The sequence below is a fragment of the Hypomesus nipponensis genome, chromosome 24, assembly GCF_054491055.1.
Source record: "Hypomesus nipponensis isolate SF chromosome 24, ASM5449105v1, whole genome shotgun sequence".
Taxonomy (NCBI): Eukaryota; Metazoa; Chordata; class Actinopteri; order Osmeriformes; family Osmeridae; genus Hypomesus; species Hypomesus nipponensis.
This window is the reverse complement of record NC_140384.1, coordinates 9,505,001-9,527,500: the sequence shown is the minus strand read 5'-3', so window position 1 is coordinate 9,527,500 and position 22,500 is coordinate 9,505,001. Positions and strand designations below refer to the sequence as shown.

Here is a 22,500-nt window from a genome sequence, read left to right as displayed (position 1 = left end):
TACAGGGTTACAGGGCTACAGGCCTACAGGGTTACAGGCCTACAGGGCTACAGGGCTACAGGCCTACAGGGTTACAGGCCTACAGGGCTACAGGCCTACAGGGCTACAGGCCTACAGGGTTACAGGCCTACAGGCCTACAGGGCTACAGGGCTACAGGGTTACAGGGTTACAGGCCTACAGGGTTACAGGGCTACAGGCCTACAGGGCTACAGGCCTACAGGGTTACAGGCCTACTGGGTTACAGGCCTACAGGGCTACAGGGCTACAGGGTTACAGGCCTACAGGGTTACAGGCCTACAGGGCTACAGGCCTACAGGGCTACAGGCCTACAGGCCTACAGGGCTACAGGGTTACAGGGTTGCAGGCCTACAGGGTTACAGGGCTACAGGCCTACAGGGCTACAGGCCTACAGGGTTACAGGCCTACTGGGTTACAGGCCTACAGGGCTACAGGGCTACAGGGTTACAGGCCTACAGGGCTACAGGCCTACAGGGCTACAGGCCTACAGGCCTACAGGGTTACAGGCCTACAGGGCTACAGGCCTACAGGGCTACAGGCCTACTGGCCTATCGGCTCCTCTACAGACAGTACCATATAAGGGATCTGGATGAGTGCATTAGACACGTGTCCATTAGAACTGGATCTATCAAGTTCAGCATCATACACACACGCACACACACACACACACACACACACACACATACACACTACTGTACTAACACATGACAGGAAATCAATGAGCGTCCGCTATTGAAGGTCTGGGGTCTGTTTAACCTTTTTGAATTAATGATCTGCACTGGGTGGGTCTCCCTGACAACGCTGCCAATACGCCGAACATCCCATAATAGCAAGATTGATAGCCTGTTGTAAAGAGAGTGTGCTCGCTTCATCAAGACGGACTCCCCTATCAGAGCCAATCTGTGCGGTGGAGAGAGAGCCCTGTGGAGTCAGGCCGGTGTCATCGAGACACGGAACATCAACACACAAACGTCCCTGGAACTAGAGGTCAGCATTCCGACAGGAAGGAAGAGGGTTTCTTCTTCTGTGGAGCATGCCATAGGAACAGGAAGTAGCTGATTGGCTGGCAGGCCGAGTGTGCTGCCCCAGATTCTTGCTCTACAGCACAGCCTGCCGGCAGACATTAATAATGGATCAGGAACAGAGAACAGACTTCACAGAGCAGAGTTTGAGCAGAGTCAGAGCAGAGCACCCCACGCTCGTAGAAAAATGTCCCTTTTTAAATTCCCCAAACCTAAACACAGTCTAGCACACACACTCATACACAAACAACCACGCTGCGCACACACACACACGCGCTGCACACACACAACCACACACGCACAACCTCACAGATCTTCAGTTGAAGTGTCGAACATAAGAGAGAAAGAGAATCAGAAAGAGAGGAGGAAAGAGGGAAGGATGAAGAGTGAAAGAAAAGGATATGGTGTAAAAGTGAGGGAGGAAAAATTGAGAGAGAAAATAGCTTTTGAAATTAAATTGCAAGATTGGAGAGGGAGATGTGTAGGAACGAGAGAGAGAGAGAGAGAGAGGGAGGGATGGAGGGAGAGAAGCGCTGGATGAAGGGAGCTCTTTGCTTTTATGATTTCCTGTTCCTGATTGAAGAGGGTTTGAGAGGAGGATTATATTATTCCTGGCCTCCTCTATGATTTCAGTGTGTGGAGTAGTAGGGGGCCAGCACTGGTCTGAACCCTCTTTCTTCATCTCCTCCTCTTCCTCCTCCATTACCTTCTCCTCCATCATCTCCTCCTCTTCCTGCACCTCCACTATCTCCACCTCCTCCTCCGCTTTCTCCTTCCCTCTCTCCTCCTCTTCCTCCTCCATTACTTTCTCCTCCTTCATCTCCCCCTCTTCCTGTATTGGCTACATGCTAAGGGCTATGTGCTAACAGTTCCACTTCCTGTTTGTGTTGCAGCTGGCGACCTGGGACCCAGTCCACGGGCTGAACGGAACGCTGACGGACAGGAAGCTAGAGAACAACATGAGGGGCGTGGTCCTGAGGGTGGTAACCATCCTGGTGAGTGTGTGTGTGATTTTGTGGCTGCGTTTTGATCGATTGCATGTAGGTGGGTGTGCGTACATGTGTGTGCGCAGGTGTGTGTGTGTGTCCATCCTTCTCTCTGTCCCTCATGGGCTGCTGCATGACTCTCATGTGAGCTTGTCATTCCTGAGGCCCCCTCCTCCCCCCTCCCCCCCCCTCCCCCCCCAGCTCCCCCCCCCTCCTCACTGTCTCCCCTCCAGCACCGTTTGACTCAGTCCCAGAGTGCCTCACAGATTCAGAACACTAAATTCTTCATGTCTCCAGCTTTGAAGTCTGGGCTGGAAGAAAGAGAGGATGAGAGGGCTGGGGGTCTCTCTCTCCCTCTCTTTCTGCTAGTGTCTCTCTTTTCTCCATTTTTGTCTCCATCTCTCTCTCTCCTTGCCTGATTTCTCTGTGATTTTGACTCATGCTGTGCATTTCCCAGCTATTCTCTTTCCAAAGAAAGTGCATGAAATATGTGTGTGTGTCTGTGTGTGCGTGTCTGTATGTGTGTGTGCGTGTGTGTGTGCGTGTGTGTGTGTATTTTGTCCCCAAGGCAGAGCAATAAAGGCAGCTGCATTCAGTCTGACACTCTACAGATGGAGCACAAGAATGCTTTCTTCCCTCCCCCCTCTCTCTTTCTGCCTCTCTCTCTCTGTCTCTCTCCCTCCACCTCTCTCTTTCTGCCTCTCTCTCTCTCTGTCTCTCTCCCTCCCCCCTCTCTCTTTCTGCCTCTCTCTCTCTTTGTCTCTCTCCCTCCCCCCTCTCTCTTTCTGCCTCTCTCTCTCTCTTTGTCTCTCTCCCTCCCCCTCTCTCTTTCTGTCTCTCTCTCTCTGTCTCTCTCTCTGTCTCTCTCCCTCCCCCCTCTCTCTTTCTGCCTCTCTCTCTCTCTGTCTCTCTCCCTCTGTCTCTCTCTTTCTGTCTCTCTCTCTCTCTCTCCCTCCACTGTGTCTCTCTCTCTGTCTCTCTCTCTCCAGCAGTCACTATTTCTCTCTCTCCCTCCCTCTCTCTTTTGTGTGTAACTGTGTGTGTGTGTGTGTACACCTTTCTTCTCTGTACCTGGGTGACTGGCAGGTGTAGTGGATCTAGTGAGAGAGCAGGTGCGAGTGTTCTTGGCTGCAGTGTTGCATTGTGGGTCTGCAGCATCATTGTGACTGACAAGCTGTATCAACAGCTGTGTGCTTTGCTTGGTTCTGTAAAGAGCTCTCTGGTCCAAACACTGACTCAGAGCAACACAAGTGGAGAAAAACGACAGTGAAAGGATTCATTATACACAAAGCACAGATACACACGTGTCCAAACTTTTGACTGGACTATACACAGTCATTTACACACACACACCCACACACACACACACACACCTCTTAACCCGAGTCGAATACTGTTTATTGATCTGCTAATTGAGTGAAGTGGTAAGATCACATTACTGTTTGTCCTGCCTTACCTGGAGGGGATTATTGATTCCAGAGAATAGTATTGACAAATTAAACCCCATTCCCTTGAGACTGTGTATGTGTGTGTTAACTGTCAACCCTGTGCTCTTTCACTAAGATCTGTGTCTTATTGTAACCAAATAAGACCTCAGTAGCACCTTTCTATATCAAATATTTGTTATTGTTATTGTTTGATAGTTATATTGTGTGCTAATTTAAGTTTCATCACAATGGCACAATTGACCATAGATTTGCGCCGTAATGTCTGCCTATGCCATGATTGGCTGTCCTCACATATACAGCATCAGATTGGTTGTCTTGACCCAAAGAGCACATACAGTATTTTCTACAACCAGCCCCAGAGGAAATGGTTCATAACCTGAAAATCTATTTCAGATTTTGTAATGAAGAAGCCATAAAGTGCGATATAGCCACACAGCCACGCTGGTAAAAGAACCTCTTTAAAACTCAGATGTACTTAAAGTCTGGAAGGCAAGCTCAATGTAGAGGGTTAGGCACCAACCCATTCACCATGGAAGCAATTAAACTAATTGCATTAACTCTGGCCCTTGATTGAACCTTATACAGTGAGAATAATACTCACACACTGTATACAGTATACACACACCACACACACGTCCGGTACACACACACACACACACACCACACACACGTGCACGGCGGTCCAAGGTTTCTTGCTGTGTGTACAGTGAGTCTGTTCCCACAGAAGCACACGTGCACCCCCTCACTCTCCTCCTTGATCTCCCCCTCTCACTCCACACTACAGCTCAGCCTCAACCTGATTTCAAACCTGTGTGTGTGCTTGCATGTGTGTGTGTGTGTGTGTGTGTGTGTGTGTGTGTGTGTGCATGTGTGTGTGTGTGTTTGTGTGTTCAAGTACAAAAGGGATGGAGTTCTAATGAGGAGGTGATCAATGCAACATGAATCACAGTGAGCAGAAATCGCTGACAGTCTGGAGAACAAAGACCCATGGGTCTGTTGCCCTTAGGAATGGGGTGTGTGTGTGTGAGAGTGTGTGTGATAGTGTGTGTGAGAGTGTGTGTGAGAGTGTGTGTGATAGTGTGTGTGAGAGTGTGTGTGAGAGTGTGTGTGAGCGAGAGCAAGCGAGAGAGAGAGAGAGAGAGAGAGAGAGAGAGAGAGAGAGAGAGAGAGAGAGAGAGAGAGAGAGAGAGAGAGAGAGAGAGAGAGAGAGAGAGAGAGAGAGAGAGAGAGAGAGAGAGAGGAGTGTGTGTGTGTGTGTGTGTGTGTGTGAAGGGGAGGTCCTGCCTCCGCTCTGTGACTGATAGTGCCTGTGGGCGACAGTGGGAGTTGGCATGCATGTCCACTCTCTAGCTAATAGCTTATTGAGCGAGGGGGGCGTCCGAGATTGGAAAGCATGGGCTTAATGTGCACGCTGTGTGTAGTCAATAACAAACTCGCTGCAATCCATCTACCTGACATATTCCCAGAAACATTTCACTCATCAATAGGGATTTATTAAGGAGAAGAGGGAAGGAGAGAGGGGGAGGAGGGGAGAGGAAAGGAAAGGAAAGAGGAGAGGAGAGGAGGGGGGAGGGGATGAGAGGAAAGGGGATGAGAGGGGAGGAAAGGAGAGGGGAGGAGAGGAGGGGGGAGGGAAGGGAAGGAAGGAGAGGACAGGAGAGGGGAGGAGAGGAAGTAGGCTACAGTATTGCTTAAGCCTAAGACACCTAGCAAGATGGCTACCTGCTGTTATGAGACATGACTGATATTAATTTCTCTCTCTCTCCCTCCCTCCCTCTCTCCCTCTCTCCCTCTCTCCCCCTATTTCTTCTCTGTCTCTCGTCCATCTGTTTCTCCCTCTGTCTCTCGTCCCCTCCCTCTCTCCCTCTCTCCCTCTCTCCCTCTCTCCCCATTTTCCTCTCTCTGTCTCTCATCCATCTGTTTCTCTCTCTGTCTCTCGTCCTCCCCCTCTCTCCCTCTCTCCCTCTCTCTGTCTCTCGTCCGTCTCTTTCTCTCTCTGTCTCTCGTCCTCTCCCTCTCTCCCTCTCTCTCTCTCTGTCTCTCGTCCATCTGTTTCTCTCTATGTCTCTCGTCCTCTCTCTCCCCCTCTCCCTCTCTCCCTCTCTCCCCCTCTCCCTTTCTCTGTCTCTCGTCCATCTGTTTCTCCCTCTCTCTCTCGTCCTCTCCCTCCCCCTCTCCCTGACAACAGGAGGAGCCCTTTGTGATGGTGTCGGAGAACGTTCTAGGCAAGCCCAAGAAGTACCAGGGGTTCTCCATCGACGTTCTGGACGCTCTCTCCAGCTACCTGGGGTTCAAGTATGAGATCTACGTGACGCCCGACCACAAGTACGGCAGCCTGCAGCCCGACGGTACCTGGAACGGCCTCATGGGAGAGCTTGTTTTCAAGGTGAGCTTCACTTCCTGTTTATGCAGGAAGTGCCACAACATCACGTCCTGTTTGATGTGAATCTCCATAACAAGCAGGGTAGTTTTTGACTGATGGAGGCGGTAACCTTAAAAAAACATTTAACATTTAAAGTTTAAAATATTCAAGAACACTTTCTAATGCATCTCTATGGGTAATGGTTGTGGTTCAGTGTGACATTTGCGGATCAAAAGGTCGCAGGTCAATTCAAGATAAAAACAGTCTGTCCTCGTTAGTGGTGGTCATAATTTTTTTTTTAATCTAGATTAATCTCACTGTAATCTTGGAATTAATCTAGATTAATTTAGATTAAAATGGCTCATTTGAATTCCGCCGAAGGCATTCAGAATATGTGTGCTACCCAAATAATGACTAATAGTAAGTCTTTGAGAACGAGTTTCTCAAGCCAGGTGGAGCATTAGACCAGGGGCTCATCTCCTGTTTCCAAAATGCATCACAAAACTGCTTGAGAAAGCTGTTCTACTATGATAATTGGTGATGAAAATAAATGATGTTCAATAAGATGTACTTGTGTTTAGTAACTGTTTATTCAGTTAGTAATGAATTAATTTTGGCTGATAGAGCTGTGCTGACGGGCTTGCCTCGGTTGCACTCACACATGGTAGTTTGACGACGACTCTTCCCCTGCGCTACATCGGTGCTTGGCCAGGCATCTTCCACATTAGCTAAGGGATGCTTTGCGTTTAGGTGGTATTTGAGACTGGAAGAACTCGTACAGTAAACTAATTCTGCATTGCACAAGGTGCAAACAACCTTAGTCTTGTCGAGGTTTCCATTGGGAAGCTTCTTAAAAATAAATTTTCCCCGAAGCAAACCCGGCGGCTTCATAGCTGCATCCATGTTAGAACGTCACGTTTGATGTGGTAATTTCATACACAAGGCATACACGTACGTTCGAAGACTCGTTCTCGCACCCTACAGTGCAATTCTTCTAGGTATACATCCGCGCTAAAATATCAGGTGAAAGTCATCATAGCTTGGATAGTACAGACCCAGCTCCCAACCCAACTTTGAGAATAGTTTAACGGCGATATTTTTGTTATCGCGCGATAAGAGTCTCATGTTAACGCAGCACGTTAACGCAGCACGTTAACGCCGATAACGGCCCACCACTAGTCCTCGTACAGGCTGACAGTACAACAGCAGCTCCATGTCACCGTTTGTGACGTCCAGCGTGTGTGGCATCAGGACTCGCTGGCTTTTAGCTGACTGAGTCACCGCTCCAGACAGGTTCAGGAATCAGAAATCTCCACCTCCAGTCTCAAGCAGTTTGGCTGTCATGAGACCTCCCCGACACCCCACTTCCACAACATCACAGAGTGGACGTGTGGACAGCTTCAACAGCTTCACTGTTGAACTTCAAACGCAAGCTTGTTTGGCACATTAAGTCGGAGTGTATCACTTCACTGCCTTCTAGCCTCTGTGCTGCCCTTCCCAGAACGCTCTCTGGCAGCGAGGAGTGTGTGTTCACGTCCTCACGCAGCGCGGCTGAAACCGACAAAGACAGCGGTGTGTGTGGGTGTGTGTGTATGTACATGTGTGTATATGTGTGTGTGTGCATACGTATGCATGTGTGTATGTAGGTGTGTGTGTGTTTGTTTGTGTGTCTGCCTGTGTGTGTGCTGGACACTCCGCAGCACGCCCTCTGCTAATAGCTTGAGGTCGCAGACGTGTTTTCAGGATCATTACCCACAACCCCTTGCTGCTTTTCCATTTTCCCGCTCTTTAGGTAGTGTTCCCCACAAATGGACCTTCTCAACTGTTTCATCACCTGGGTGGTTGGGCTATTGTGGACCTGTGTGTGTGTGTGTGTGATTGAGAGTGTAAGTGTGTGTGTGAGTGTGTGTGTGTGTCTTCCCCACGTGACACACAGAGCTCGTGCTGTTAGCTGCAGGGTTAGCCCAACTCCAGCAGGAGGCCCAGACACTTCTGTGCTTTCATCTTTCAACACATAACAGTTCTGTTTCTGACCTGGCTCCAATCTCACACACAACTGCCTTTCACTCAAGTACCCTCTGGAAAAGGTCTTTTCTTTTTACTTCAGGTACTTGACATATAAATACGACGAGGTCCTCTCTGGGCTTTCTTCACATCAGTCTCACTGTTTTCATTTCATCTGGGTTGTGACAAACACCTCTCTTTTTCTATTACTTACTGTTCCTATCACGCTCTCACGCTTGCCTCTGGCTCTCTCCATGCCTGCTGGTGGCGTCAGAGTCCTTATCAGCCCTGAAGTCCGTTCCTGCCGGTCACTCTGCCGAGGGGCTTTGTGTTCCGCCGGTTCAAAGATGGAGTCTGTTATCGTCGGCGTTCCCGCGGCGACGAGGAGTCCAAGCCGGCGCTCGTCTTTTACAAGCGCGCCGTGAGTGGTGACCTCACTTCCCCCTCCGGAGTGTGTGTTCCTCTCTGCGCCAGCCGCTCTCCCCTCCCCCTCAGACACAGAGGGAGGGGGGAGAGAGGGGGGGGGAGAGGGGGGGGGGGAGGGAGGGAGGGGGCAACATTGTGGCCAATAGAACGAAAGAATACATTAGAGCACACCACTTTCAGTTACACACTATACACCCTAACACACACCAGCACTGACAGACTGCCTAACATTAGCTCGCCTTATTTGAGATGAAGTCAGTATTGATTGACAGTATTAAATGTAGATACATTGGATGTACAGTGATTATGTCAAGAATTAAATGGTGTTTAAAGAGCGAGTGACATTGACAGAGAATGAAGACCCCTGAGGAGAGAGGGAGGAGGGGGATTAAACTACTCACTGACTCCAACACCCAAGGTTCATCTTACACTGATCATTAGAGACACACACACACAAACACACACACACACACAGATCATTAGAGACACACACACACACACACACACTCAGAGAGAGACTGAGACACAGAAAAGCACAGGTATGTGTACACACCCTTACACACAAACAGACATGCACACATCTGGGTTCCACAATAGTGCCCTCTGCTCCAGCCAGAGTTACCAAACTGGGAGGTTAGCCCTGACCACACACACCCCTCCACACACACATCCATATACCCACACACACCCCTCCACACACACACATCCATATACCCACACACACACCTATCCACACACACACACACCTATCCACACACACACATCCATATACCCACACACACACCTATCCACACACACACATCCATATACCCACACACACACCTATCCACACACACACACATCCATATACCCACACACACACCTATCCACACACACACATCCATATACCCACACGCACACCTATCCACACACACACACACCTATCCACACACACACATCCATATACCCACACACACACCTATCCACACACACACATCCATATACCCACACGCACACCTATCCACACACACACACACCTATCCACACACACACATCCATATACCCACACACACACCTATCCACACACACACATCCATATACCCACACGCACACCTATCCACACACACACACAACCATCCACACACACACGTCCATATACCCACACACACACCTATCCACACACACACACACCCCTCCACACACACACGTCCATATACCCACACACACACCTATCCACACACACACACAACCATCCACACACACACGTCCATATACCCACACACACACCTATCCACACACACACACACCCCTCCACACACACACATCCATATACCCACACACACACCTATCCACACACACACACACCCCTCCACACACACACATCCATATACCCACACACACACCTATCCACACACACACATACCCATCCACACACACACACACCTATCCACACACACACACACCCCTCCACACACACACGTCCATATACCCACACACACACCTATCCACACACACACACACCCCTCCACACACACACATCCATATACCCACACACACACCTATCCGCACACACACATACCCATCCACACACACACACACACCCATCCACACACACACCCATCCACACACACACACCAGTTGGGGTGTTGGTGTCTGTCTGGTCCTCATATGCTTTTCTGCCGTTTAAGCATTTTGTCACCTCAGCAGACCGTGAAATGAGCAGATTTAATCAGCTGTGGCTTCATTGCGCGTGCATGTGTGTCTTCTCTATGTGTGTGTGTCGTTTGTGTGTGTGTGTGTTGCCCACAAAAGCACAGACACACTGTTCTACGTGACGTGTGCAAACTCCCACAAGCTCTCAGTTTGCTCTGCACGCGCTCAGTAGACAGAGACAAGCCGGGGATTCTGACTGAACGTTGGCTCCTGATTCTGCGGCTTGTCACCAGCTGGAGGACCCAGTAGGATCAGACCGTCTCTGAGAGTTTGGTTTTCTAACTGCCAGCGTCTGTTTGGGTCTGTCTAGAGCGGCAAGGGGATCCTCAGCCATAATGGCGGCCATTTTGGAGGCACCGCTGCATTCCTAATCTTTTTTTATTTTATGTAAAGGTAGTCGCGGAAAGTCATGTTTGAACCAGGGGCGTAGCACTGGGTAGGCCTGGGTAGGCACAGACCCAATTTGTTCTAAGTGTTGCACAATTGGACACAATGTCTTCCAGGCGAGCAGATGTTTTATACTTTTTATTTGTCGTCATACAGGGGTACATACTAGCTCTTCAATCTGGCTACCTGTCTTCACTCTCTCAGATCTCGACTCTCCATTTCTCACAAGCACTTGCTCTCGCTCCGTTTTTCAGACAAGAAAGGAGCCCTTATGCTAAGGACACACCACAGGATAATCGGGCTGATTTTGGCCCTTACAACAATCCTAGGTAACATATGTCCCGATTATCTTGATGGTTCCGCAGATTTGATCAGATGTTCCCCTTGGTGTGAGGTGTGTTAAGAGTGACCACACACTGTAGGAGCAAAACAGCTAAATCTAGGATTTTTTGTCCTCATGTTTGTGGTCTCTCACAATAACATTTTCATAAGATTAAAAAAATCGTATAGTGTTTCCTCAGCATTAGCTGCCTGAAGTGCCTTAGTGTCTTAACCTTAACAACTGCAACCCTATTTCCCTTACAAAACTATTATGATTGACATTATGAATGAACGAAACAAACTAAATTATCAAACACAGTCACAACAATAGTACACCAAAGTAGTAGGGGGGGGGGGGGGGTCCCGTGCTGATTATCCCAATCTCACAGTGGGTCGCAAAGTAAATAAGAAAAAAAAACTGAAAATATGCCATATTTTTCTAGGCATACCAATAAGTATTATTCTGGCTCCGCGCCTGGTTTGAACGTTTGGATATTTGGTCAAACGCACCTCAAATCGTTTTGTCGCCTAGCGCTAGTGAGGAGGCAGAAATTCCCCCTCCCTCACCCACCAGTATTGAATTTGATTCAATACAATTTTGAATGTGATTGAATTGTCTGTCCTCGATAGGATAGTAAAACTGATATGTGTGTGTGTGTGTCTCCTGTCAGACAGCTATGGCCAAGATTCTTCAGGTATAGAAAGCAAGTGGTGCTGACATCAGTCAGAACTCGCTAAATGAACACACCTACACACACCACACACACACCACACACACACCACACACACACACACAATGAAGTCATCTTCAGATGAATGTAGGAGGATAATAGCCCAGCGGATGTTTGACCCTGTTTTCTGTCTCTTTTCGCTCTCTCTCTCTCTCTCTCTCTCTCTCTCTCTCTCTCTCTCTCTCTCTCTCTCCCTCTCTCTATCTCTCTCTCCCTCTCTCTCTCTCCCTCTCTCTCTCTCTCTCTCTCTCTGTCTCTCTCTCTCTCTCTCTCCTCTCTAATTTATGCACACACACACACACACTCAAAGATAGATAATATCTCCGCTGATGAAAGGAGACACATCTCAGGATTCTAATTCGGAATGCTGATTGGCTGGCTGGCCTTGAGTTTCCCCTCTGCCTTCCTGTTGATTCCAGGTTCTATTTCCTGTCGATGAGCGTAGTCGCCCACGCCAGCGAGTTCTGTGACTCATCCTCACAGATACCCATCTCCATGCAAAACACCACACACTCTGCTTCAGAGGGAAGCATTACACCACACACACACACACGTATGCGCACGCACAAGCACACACAGGCACATTCCAGCTTGCATACACACATTTGTGCCCGCACACACACAAACATAGACATACACCAACATGCACACACACACACTCTCACAAAGCGCTAGATTACTGTTGACACTTACAACATTAGATAAATGAAAGAGAGACAATAGTTTGTTAATTATCTTAGAAGGGCACATTAGGGTGTTCCTGTGTGTAAGTGTGTGTGCATGTGTGTGTCTGATATGCCAGGAGAGATTAATGTAATCAAGGGCCAACAAAGACGTGGGCCAGATGTGCCCTCTGTTGACGTGTTCAACCACTGAAATGGACATCTACATTCTGAAAAGTGTGTGTGTGTGTTTCTCTCCCTCTCATATTGTTATTTTCTTTCTTACAAGTGTCACAGAGGGCTCAGAAACACCCATAGAACTGCACCTCAACCAACCGAAACCCTCAAGGAAGACTAAGAAAAACTCCCAGTAATACTCAGAACTCTCTCCCTCCCTCCCCTCCCCTCTCTCCCTCCTCCCCCAGCGCGCTGACGTGGGTCTCTCGGCCCTGACCATCACCCCGGAGCGCGAGGGTGCGGTTGACTTCACGTCCCGCTACATGGACTATTCTGTGGGGGTGCTGCTGAGGAAGGCGGAGCACACGGTGGACATGTTTGCCTGCCTGGCGCCCTTCGACCTGTCCCTGTGGGCGTGCATCGCGGGCACGGTGCTGCTGGTGGGCGTGCTGGTGTACCTGCTCAACTGGCTCAACCCCCCGCGCCTGCCCCTGGGAGCCATGACCTCCACCACGCTCTACAACTCCATGTGGTTCGTTTACGGCTCCTTCGTCCAGCAGGGTGAGTGGAAAGAGAGGGGAGGGGAGGAGGGAGGGAGGGAGGGAGGGAGGGAGGGAGGGAGGGAGGGAGGGAGGGAGGGAGGGAGGGAGGGAGGGAGGGAGGGAGGGAGGGAGGGAGGGAGGGAGGGAGGGAGGGAGGGAGGGAGGGAGGGAGGGAGGGAGGGAGGGAGGGAGGGAGGGAGGGAGGGAGGGAGGGAGGGAGGGATCCTCTAATTGGAGAAGGGGGGGATGGATGGTGGGAGGTAAAAGAAAGAAGAAAGATTTTCAGACAAGGAGACAGACAGACAGACAGGCAGACAGACAGGAAGACAGACAGACAGACAGACAAGCAGGCAGGGAGGCGGGCGGGCAGGCAAGCAGGCGGGTAGGCAGGCAGGCTGTCTGAGCAGATAAAGGCAGGCAGGGGCAGAAGGAGAGGGAGGGCAGGGATGTAAGAGAAGAGGGAGAGATAGAGAGATGAAATGGAATGCGCTGGTGGAGCCTGAATCCAGCTGCCTCTTACTGCCTCCAGCTGCCTCTTACTGCCTCCAGCTGCCTCTTACTGCCTCCAGCTGCCTCTTACTGCCTCCAGCTGCCTCTCAAAGGTCAGAGCAAAACTCTTCCCTCTGGGGTTGAGGAAGAGAGAAAGAAAACTTGGGTAGAGAAGAGAAAGAGAGAGAGAAAGGAACACACACTCACTCTCTCTCACACACACACACACACACACACTGCGTGAAAAGCAGCACTGTTCTTTTGTCACACACTGCAACATATTTTTGCTCTCCCTCAAAATAACTATCTTTAAAGGTATGTGAGCCACATGACTCCAAACACATTTTGAGGATGTTGGTGGGGAGATGTGAGTCAAATATCCTGACAAATGAATTGTGCCAATGCCGTCACAAATCACATACATAAAAAAAACGAATTAAAAAGAAGTTGTCAAAATAATTGTCCGTTGCTATTTTTAGAAATGTTGTGTCCCAGCTGTTTTAGGAAAGGCAAAAATGTTATGTTCGAGGTAGACTGGTTTTGTATTCTCTAGTGAAAACCTTGTTCAAATCTGAGTTCTTTTCTCCACATTACAAAGGACTACGTTCCTTACCACGCATGAAAGAGTTTAGGATGTCGTTTTCATTTCTGACTTCACCCGTGTCACTGAGGCAGGATAGACGTTATGTAATCCCTGTAAGTTTGATTTGAGAAGCTTTGTAGTGCACACAAATATTCATGAGTGTTTGGGATCATAAACATTTATTAGTCGACCAAGAAACTGTAAAAAAACGAAATGTAATTATATTTATTTGACTTTATAAGGGATCTTAAACTGGTGATGTTAAACAAGTTCATGTGAAAATGGCCATGATTTGATGCATGTGTGTAGGTGGGTCCCGTGTGTGTGTTGATTTCAGATCTACAGATCTTAGAAACAATATCCAGCTAGTGAGGAAATGAGATATAGAGAGATAGAGAGATAAAGAGAGATAGAGAGAAACGAGGGAGCGAAGGACATACAGACAGAGAGAGAGAAAGAGAGAGGGAGAGAGAGAGAGAGAGAGAGAGAGAGAGAGAGAGAGAGGAGGGAGGGAGGGAGGGAGGGAGGGAGGGAGGGAGGGAGGGAGGGAGGGAGGGAGGGAGGGAGGGAGGGAGGGAGGGAGAGAGAGAGAGAGAGAGAGAGAGAGAGAGAGAGAGAGAGAGAGAGAGAGAGAGAGAGAGAGAGCGAGAGAGAGAGAGAGAAATGTAGAACTTGCCTTTCATTGTCTCTTGACTCCTTCATTAATAATGTTGTCAGAGGAAGAGCTGTGTGTGTGTTTGTTTGTGCTTGTGTGTGTATTTATCTGTGTGTGTTTATGTGTGTTTATGTGTGTGTGTGGGTGGGTGTGTGTGTGGGGGGGGGGGCCATAAGAGACTATTCAGTGTTCAGTGGAGATGTCAGCATGGAGCTACTTCTTCTGTCTCTCAATTAGCACAGACTCACTGGGACACTGGGCACACACACACACACACACACACACACACACACACACACACACACACACACACACACACACACAGTTATGTGTTTTCACACAAGCCCAACAGCTTATTATGATAGAAACATTGCAACAACATGCTGGCATTTGTACTGATGCATGCTGCGATTTGTACTTTAGCACGACACACACACACTAATGTGCACGCACAATTTTTTTTTACTTTCACTCCATCCGTACACACACACCTCCCTCTCCCAACCCACTCCATCCTCCTCTTTTCTGGGCTCAGTTGTGCTGCTGTGAGCCTAAAAGCTTCCACCCCTCCACCCCTCCACCGCTCCACCCTTCCACCCCTCCGCCCCTCTGCCCCTCCACCCCTCCACCCCTCCACCCCTCCCTCTCATCCTCCTCACCCACTCCTTTCTTCAGTAGTGCTGGATGTGATTCTACAAGGCTCATCCCTCCATCCCTCCATCTCTCCCTCCCTCCCTTTGGGTCTGAGAGAGTCTGGGATGGTGAATGGTCCTAACCAGATTTGAGGGCTGGTGTGCGGGGGCTGGATGGGGGCTGGAGAGGGGTACGGGGGCTGGAGGGGGGTAGGGGGCCCTTATCTCCGACACACAGGGCCCTAGAGCCTGACACTTGCTTGAGCCTTCCTGCTATTAGAACCCCTAATCTGAGGAGCCCTGGCCAGGCGGGGTACACACATACACACACAACCCAGGAAAGAGCAGAAAGAAACAGAGAGAAGGGGAGAGAGAGAAGGTGAGAGAGAGGGAGAAAGAGAGGAATCAGTAAAGCGATGTTGCAGTATCCGTCTCATAAAAGCTGAACAAGGGTCCGTCCCTGAAACAAATGAGAAAGTCCTCTGTCTGGTCTCAGCTTGTTTCCTATGCATGGGACTGCACACCTGGTCTGCTGCACCAGCAGCTAGCTGAACCCCATCTCTGGGTGGAGTCTTGGCAGCTGTCTGTGAGGAGGAGGAGGAGGAGGGGGAGGGGGCAGAGAGATCAGGGACTAGAGGCATGGAGAAGAGAGAGAGACAGAGAAAAATATATAGAAAGATACGTACAGACAGAGAGAAGAAACTCAGAGAGAGAGAGAGAGAGAGAGAGAGAGAGAGAGAGAGAGAGAGAGAGAGAGAGAGAGAGAGAGAGAGAGAGAGAGAGAGAGATAGAGAGAGAGAGAGGGAGAGATTACCAGAATACCAGCCCCTCTCTCCTCAAATGAGTCTGATCCTAGCCAAGGCTGTCTTGCCCACCCTGCCCCCTGTCTGAAGGAATAATCACGATTGACATATCGCATGCTGCACACACACACACAAGCACACACTCTCTCACACACTCACAGACACCCTTCAACACACACAAACTCACAGACACACACTCTCACACACACACTTATTGATACACACTTACACTTTCACGCACACAGAATTTCCCAGAATGCTCTTGGGAAGCGCAGTCTGTCTGAACGGATTTGAGACTGTGTGTGTGTGTGTGTGTGCTGGCTCCCACCATGCCCAGTCTAGACCATGACACTCTGGGTCAGAAAGATCTAACACACCTGTCACCAGAACCACTCTCCAACCTGACGTCTTATTTGTCTCCGCTAATTGGAGTGTCGCTGCCATGGCGACGGGGTCCCGGGGGGGGAAACTCATCATAATCACTTCCTGTCCGGAGGAGTCCAACTCTGACCCAAGGTTGAGACTCATTTGTTAAGACGTCAAAAACAGAAGTTTTTCTTGTGTTTGTTTATCTCTCTCTCTTGATCACATGATCACATGCTAGCATGCATGGTCCAACACAATCTTAAGGTGCACTTGATTTAGGACTGGGTGGGGGGAGCTGCTTGTGAAGAGGACGGTAGTTTTTGGCAGTGGGCTTTGAGGAGACTTTCATCAGACACACCTGATGGAGTCGAGAAGTGTTGCGGGTTTATCAAGCACGTTCACAAGATTTGTGGGTCTTTGTGAGTTAGACTCATTCATGTCGGATCATACAAATTCTGTGTAATGATAACTGTTGAAACAGAAGTTTGAACTTCATAATCTCCAATCTATTCCACTAACTAGGAGAGAGAGACACAGCGAGAGAGAGAGAGAGAGAGAGAGAGAGAGAGAGAGAGAGAGAGAGAGAGAGAGAGAGAGAGAGAGAGAGAGAGAGAGAGAGAGAGAGAGAGAGAGAGAGAGAGAGAGAGAGAGAGAGAGAGAGAGAGAGAGAGAGAGACGGTATCTGAGTCACAGATGCAATTAAGCATTTCAATTTAACTAAAGGAGGAAATTATATCTGATTTGCCTCAGTCTGATCCTGAGGAATCAGACTGGTAATTGAATTGGCCACACAAATAGAATCAAGGTGTTGTTTTCAGTTCTCTGTTCCAATTTCATGTGTGAGAAAGGCCCCCCTACCAATACCCTCCCCACACACACACACACGCACACACGCACACACACACACACACACACACGCACACACACGCGCACACACACACACACACACGCACAGTCCCACACACACAGAAAAACACACCCTGACAGACCCAGTCAGATAGAGATATCTAGATGGTGATACATGGCCATACACATACAATATCCTACAAGATTTCATCATGGCCTTCTCTACCCAGTCAGGAAATGTTGGGAGGGAGAGAGAGCGTGGGTGGAGGGAGTAAAAGAGAGAGAGAGAGAGAGAGAGAGAGAGAGAGAGAGAGAGAGAGAGAGAGAGAGCTGCACTGTCATCACTCCACACAGATGAATAAAACATTGAGAAAACCATACAACAATGACAACCTGGAATGAAACTCAAGCAGCCAACGATTGTCAGCCGGCTGCACATTGACACGTACACACACCTTTACACACACACACACACACACACTGTGTCAGGGACAGAGAGCAGAGCTGTATCCTGAAGGTAGAACCAGCTGTCCTGGTTAGGGGGACACAGACAGACAGTTAGGTACACAGGCAGACAGACAGACAGACAGACAGACAGACAGACAGGCAGGCAGGCAGGCAGGCAGGCAGGCAGGCAGGCAGGCAGGCAGGCAGGCAGGCAGGCAGGCAGACAGACAGTTAGGTACACAGGCAGACAGACAGGCAGACAGGCAGGCAGGAAGGCAGGCAGGACTTGAACCTGAGTGTTAGACTATGTGTCAGACTATGTGTTAGACTATGTGCGTGCCACACTCTCACCTTGTTACCTTCCTGCCATGGTCAGATCAACACTTAGAACACCACTGACAGCCCCAGCAGACTCATGCCTCATTATGATGCAACAATGAGAAACACCTCGGACCCTGCAAACGCCCCGACAACTCACCCCGACAACCCACCCCGACAACCCACCCCGACAACCCACCCCGACAACCCACCCCGACAACCCACCCCGACAACCCACCCCGACAACCCACCCCGACAACCCACCCCGACAACCCACCCCGACAACCCACCCCGACAACCCACCCCGACAACCTCTTGGACAACACAGCAAGGGGGAGATGGATACTGACATCGCGTAATGCACATGGACGGTGCTGACAGGAAGCAGACTGGTGTGTTTGACAACTGAAGCAGATACGTGGCCTGACTTCCTTTCTGGCATCCAATTAGATGCAGCCTATATAGGTAACTTCCTTTTGACCCTGAGGAGAAAGAGACAGTATTCCAGCTACCAGACAGTGTTAAGTAACCACGTCTCAGCTACCAGACACAGTGTAAAGTAACCACGTCTCAGCTACCAGACACAGTGTAAAGTAACCACGTCTCAGCTACCAGACACAGTGTAAAGTAACCACATCTCAGCTACCAGACACAGTGTAAAGTAACATATCAGCTACCAGACACAGTGTAAAGTAACCACATCTCAGCTACCAGACACAGTGTAAAGTAACCACATCTCAGCTACCAGACACAGTGTAAAGTAACATATCAGCTACCAGACACAGTGTAAAGTAACATATCAGCTACCAGACACAGTGTAAAGTAACCACATCTCAGCTACCAGACACAGTGTAAAGTAACCACATCTCAGCTACCAGACACAGTGTAAAGTAACCACATCTCAGCTACCAGACACAGTGTAAAGTAACCACATCTCAGCTACCAGACACAGTGTAAAGTAACCACATCTCAGCTACCAGACACAGTGTAAAGTAACATATCAGCTACCAGGCACAGTGTAAAGTAACCACATCTCAGCTACCAGACACAGTGTAAAGTAACATATCAGCTACCAGGCACAGTGTAAAGTAACCACATCTCAGCTACCAGACACAGTGTAAAGTAACCACATCTCAGCTACCAGACACAGTGTAAAGTAACCACATCTCAGCTACTAGACACAGTGTAAAGTAACATCTCAGCTACCAGACACAGTGTAAAGTAACCACATCTCAGCTACTAGACACAGTGTAAAGTAACATCTCAGCTACCAGACACAGTGTAAAGTAACCACATCTCAGCTACCAGACACAGTGTAAAGTAACATCTCAGCTACCAGACACAGTGTAAAGTAACCACATCTCCCATGCATGTATTGTATTCCTGGCACCTTCAAGTGTGTTTTCATAGTTTAATGGCATGCATGGCTGGGCCTCCTTTTCAGGTTAACGGCTTTGAAAAGCTGCTTGCTGTTCGCATTGTTGGAGCGCAGGACTCATCCTAAGACTATTGATCCCAGGATAGAGGGAAAACAGAGAGAAGTAAATAAACTCAACAGATTCGCTGACTGTGTGATATTTTTATATATTTTCTCTTTCGACCGCACGGAGGAAAGGGTGGAGAGAGAGAGGGAGGGAGGGAAAGAGGAAGGGAGAGAGGGAGGGGCAGAGAGAGAAGGGAGGGAGAGAGAGGGAGGAGAAGATGGAGGGGAGAGGGTTGGATTCTGCTGAGGTAGTAGAAAAGGGGAAAATCAGTCTTTTTTCCCTCACTATTATTCAGATGCCTGTTTTATTTATTTATACTAAGATTTGTATTTATTTTTCCGATGGAGGTTATCTCTAACCTCCACACTCACACGTGTCCAAGTAAGAGTTGCTCCGCTTTGGATCCCACCAACATTCTATAGAGGAACAAAATCTCTCCTCCCACCTTCCATGAAGGGGTTTCACCCGGGGACCTGTTCACAAGTGATGATGCAGCTGTGTGTGTGTGTGTGTGTGTGTGTGTGTGTGTGTGTGTGTGTGTGTGTGTGTGTGTGTGTGCGTGTGTGTGTGTTAAGGCAGAGTCAGGGTGTAGCAGGTTAATAGGTGTTCATTCAGACTGGTGACTGCATGGTAGATAAGGGATGTAGAAGTGTGTGTGTGTGTGTCTTGGGACCAGAGACTGAAGCCTGTGCAAGTAGATGGAAGTGAAGAACAGGAAGGAAGCTTTGCAAACCTCCAATAGCAGGACGTGCTTCATCAGCCCTTCTGAGAGGAGGAGAGAGAGCGCTGTCCCAGAGAAACCACGTCCAGCTGGCTCCTTCTACAGCTACATTCACATCCTGGGGAACAGCTTTATACAGATTATACTAAATATATAATATATAAATCCCTTCTTTTTTCTGATATGTTAAACACTGTTAAACTTGACTTTCTAACTTTGTCCGGCAAGTCCAGAGATCTTTCCCAGAGGGCTTTGCGGGAGCCCTATCTGTGAGCCAGGGCTGTGGGCTTAGGGGCTGAGAGGGGGAATAATTTGAATTTCAGTCTCATGATTTGTTCTCCTTTTGTGAAGGAGAACCATGTTCACAGGCCTCAGAGGGGAATTGTTCCCCCGTCGAGAGAAAGGAATCGTTTCGAGTTTTATTTCTGTAGTTGTCAACGTTCAGCTCGTCGTTAGTTCAGTCGGTCGGACTCCTGCTCTCAACGTGCCGGCCGAGCTCTCAAAACAAGTGCCCTCAAAGTCTCGTTGGTCATGTTTAAAATGAACTCTCTGGAATTTTTTCTCTGAGTGGCTCCTCGAAAATGAGAACAACATGAATCGATAAGTCTTGATTCCTTTTGGGATTGTTGTTCTACCAGATCCTCTGTCCTAGAGTGCAATGTGGCTCTTGTAGTAAACTAGGCTGAAATGAGGGTCACATTCAATTAGATGGAGCTGATTTGATGTTGTTATGTTTTCTCTGGCTATGTGTGTGTGTGTGTGTGTGTGTGTGTGTGCGTGTGTATTTTGCTTTCATGTGTGCGTCTTTGTTTGTTTTTGTGTGTGTGACTGTGTGTGTGAGAGACACGCACACACACACACACACACACACACAGCAACATCGGAGGAAGCTGTGGTATGGCTCTCTAATAGATTTGTTCCAGATAGCATCTCTTCAAAACAGTTTATCTTTAGAAGATTGTTTGTTGTGCAGGACGTCTAGAATGGCTTCTGGTCGAACGAGGGAGCAGTGAGCAAGTGACTGCGTGTCCAACCACACACACCTCACTTCCTGTCTCCAGACCACACACGCACCATTTCCTGTCTCCCTGACACCTGGGGAGGCTCCTGGGGAGATGGGGGCTGTTGGGTTTAACAACCCGGGCATCTCTCTCTCTCTGTCTGAGAGAGAGAGAGAGAGAGAGAGAGAGAGTGACAGAGAGAGAGAGAGAGAGAGAGAGTGTGTGAACAGAAATGTGTGTCCTGTTTCTACCCATGGTATCTACCATCAGTACTCTCCTCTCCTCCTCCTCTCCTCCTCTCCTCCTCCTCTCCTCCTCCACTCCTCCTCCTCTCCTCCCCTCCTGCTTATACCCTCTGCCCCTCCCCTCGTCCTTCTCTATTTCCTCCTGTTTTCTCCTCCATGTGGGCATCCCTCCATCTTTATTTATTTTTTCATTCCATTTTGATGATTAACCGGTGAGGAAGGTTGAATGCTGGCTGTGTAGAGAGATAGAGAGGGGAACCATTGCCTGTCTTCAAAGCCTAAACTGGATGCAAATCGCCAGCATTATTTGCCAGCCAGCGTCATAATGGGAGACCTGATGGCTTGAATAACTAGCAGCCACATACTCGACACACTGCCACCAGAACGAAGGTGACACACCACACACACACACTCACTCATACAGACACAGACACACACTCAAATGCACATACACACACACTCACATTAAAGTACACACACACAAGCACACGTACACGCTTTCACTCAAGCGCACACAGACAAACACACACAATCCCTCACCATGACACAACCCACATGATTTTTGCACGGTTATTTATTGCCCGGGCAACGGGCATATGAATAAGTACATTAATATAGAAATGAATATATAAACATGCAACGAGTAAGAGCTCTCAAAAGGAAGAACAATTTTTAGCTCTGAAGGAGGTGGAAAGATTTAGTTTAACTTCCTGTAGGCTAACTTCCTGTTGTGACACCTCCCACTTCCTGTTGTGACACCTCCCACTTCCAGTTGTGACCCCCCCACACTTCCTGTTGTGACACCTCCCACTTCCAGTTGTGACACCTCCCACTTCCGGTTGTGACACCTCCCACTTCCGGTTGTGACACCTCCCACTTCCGGTTGTGACACCTCCCACTTCCTGTAGTGACACCTCCCACTTCCTGTTGTGACACCTCCCACTTCCTGCGACTGCGTTGTTGTTTCAAAAACGGAAGGTCGTTCAGTTCGACGTACATGTACACTGACGTGTTTCCGTTGCACACGTGCAGAACGCAAACACAGTTGTCACGGAAACCATTTGCCCCTGTTCCGTTTCGATGACAGGCTGACAGAAGTCGTTTAGCTGGTGACAGACAATTACTCTCTCT

General features: G+C 48.9%; 1 protein-coding gene across 1 annotated transcript in view; it reads left to right on the top strand.

Annotated features, from left to right (window-relative positions):
• grid2 (glutamate receptor, ionotropic, delta 2) overlaps positions 1–22,500 on the top strand; it is a 239,552-nt gene that overhangs the window by 179,745 nt on the left and 37,307 nt on the right. Inside the window, exons 9-11 of the mRNA XM_084690482.1 lie at positions 1,935–2,036; positions 5,664–5,861; positions 12,486–12,798. Coding sequence (XP_084546608.1) covers positions 1,935–2,036; positions 5,664–5,861; positions 12,486–12,798 — 613 coding nt within the window. The remainder of the gene's footprint in view (positions 1–1,934; positions 2,037–5,663; positions 5,862–12,485; positions 12,799–22,500) is intronic.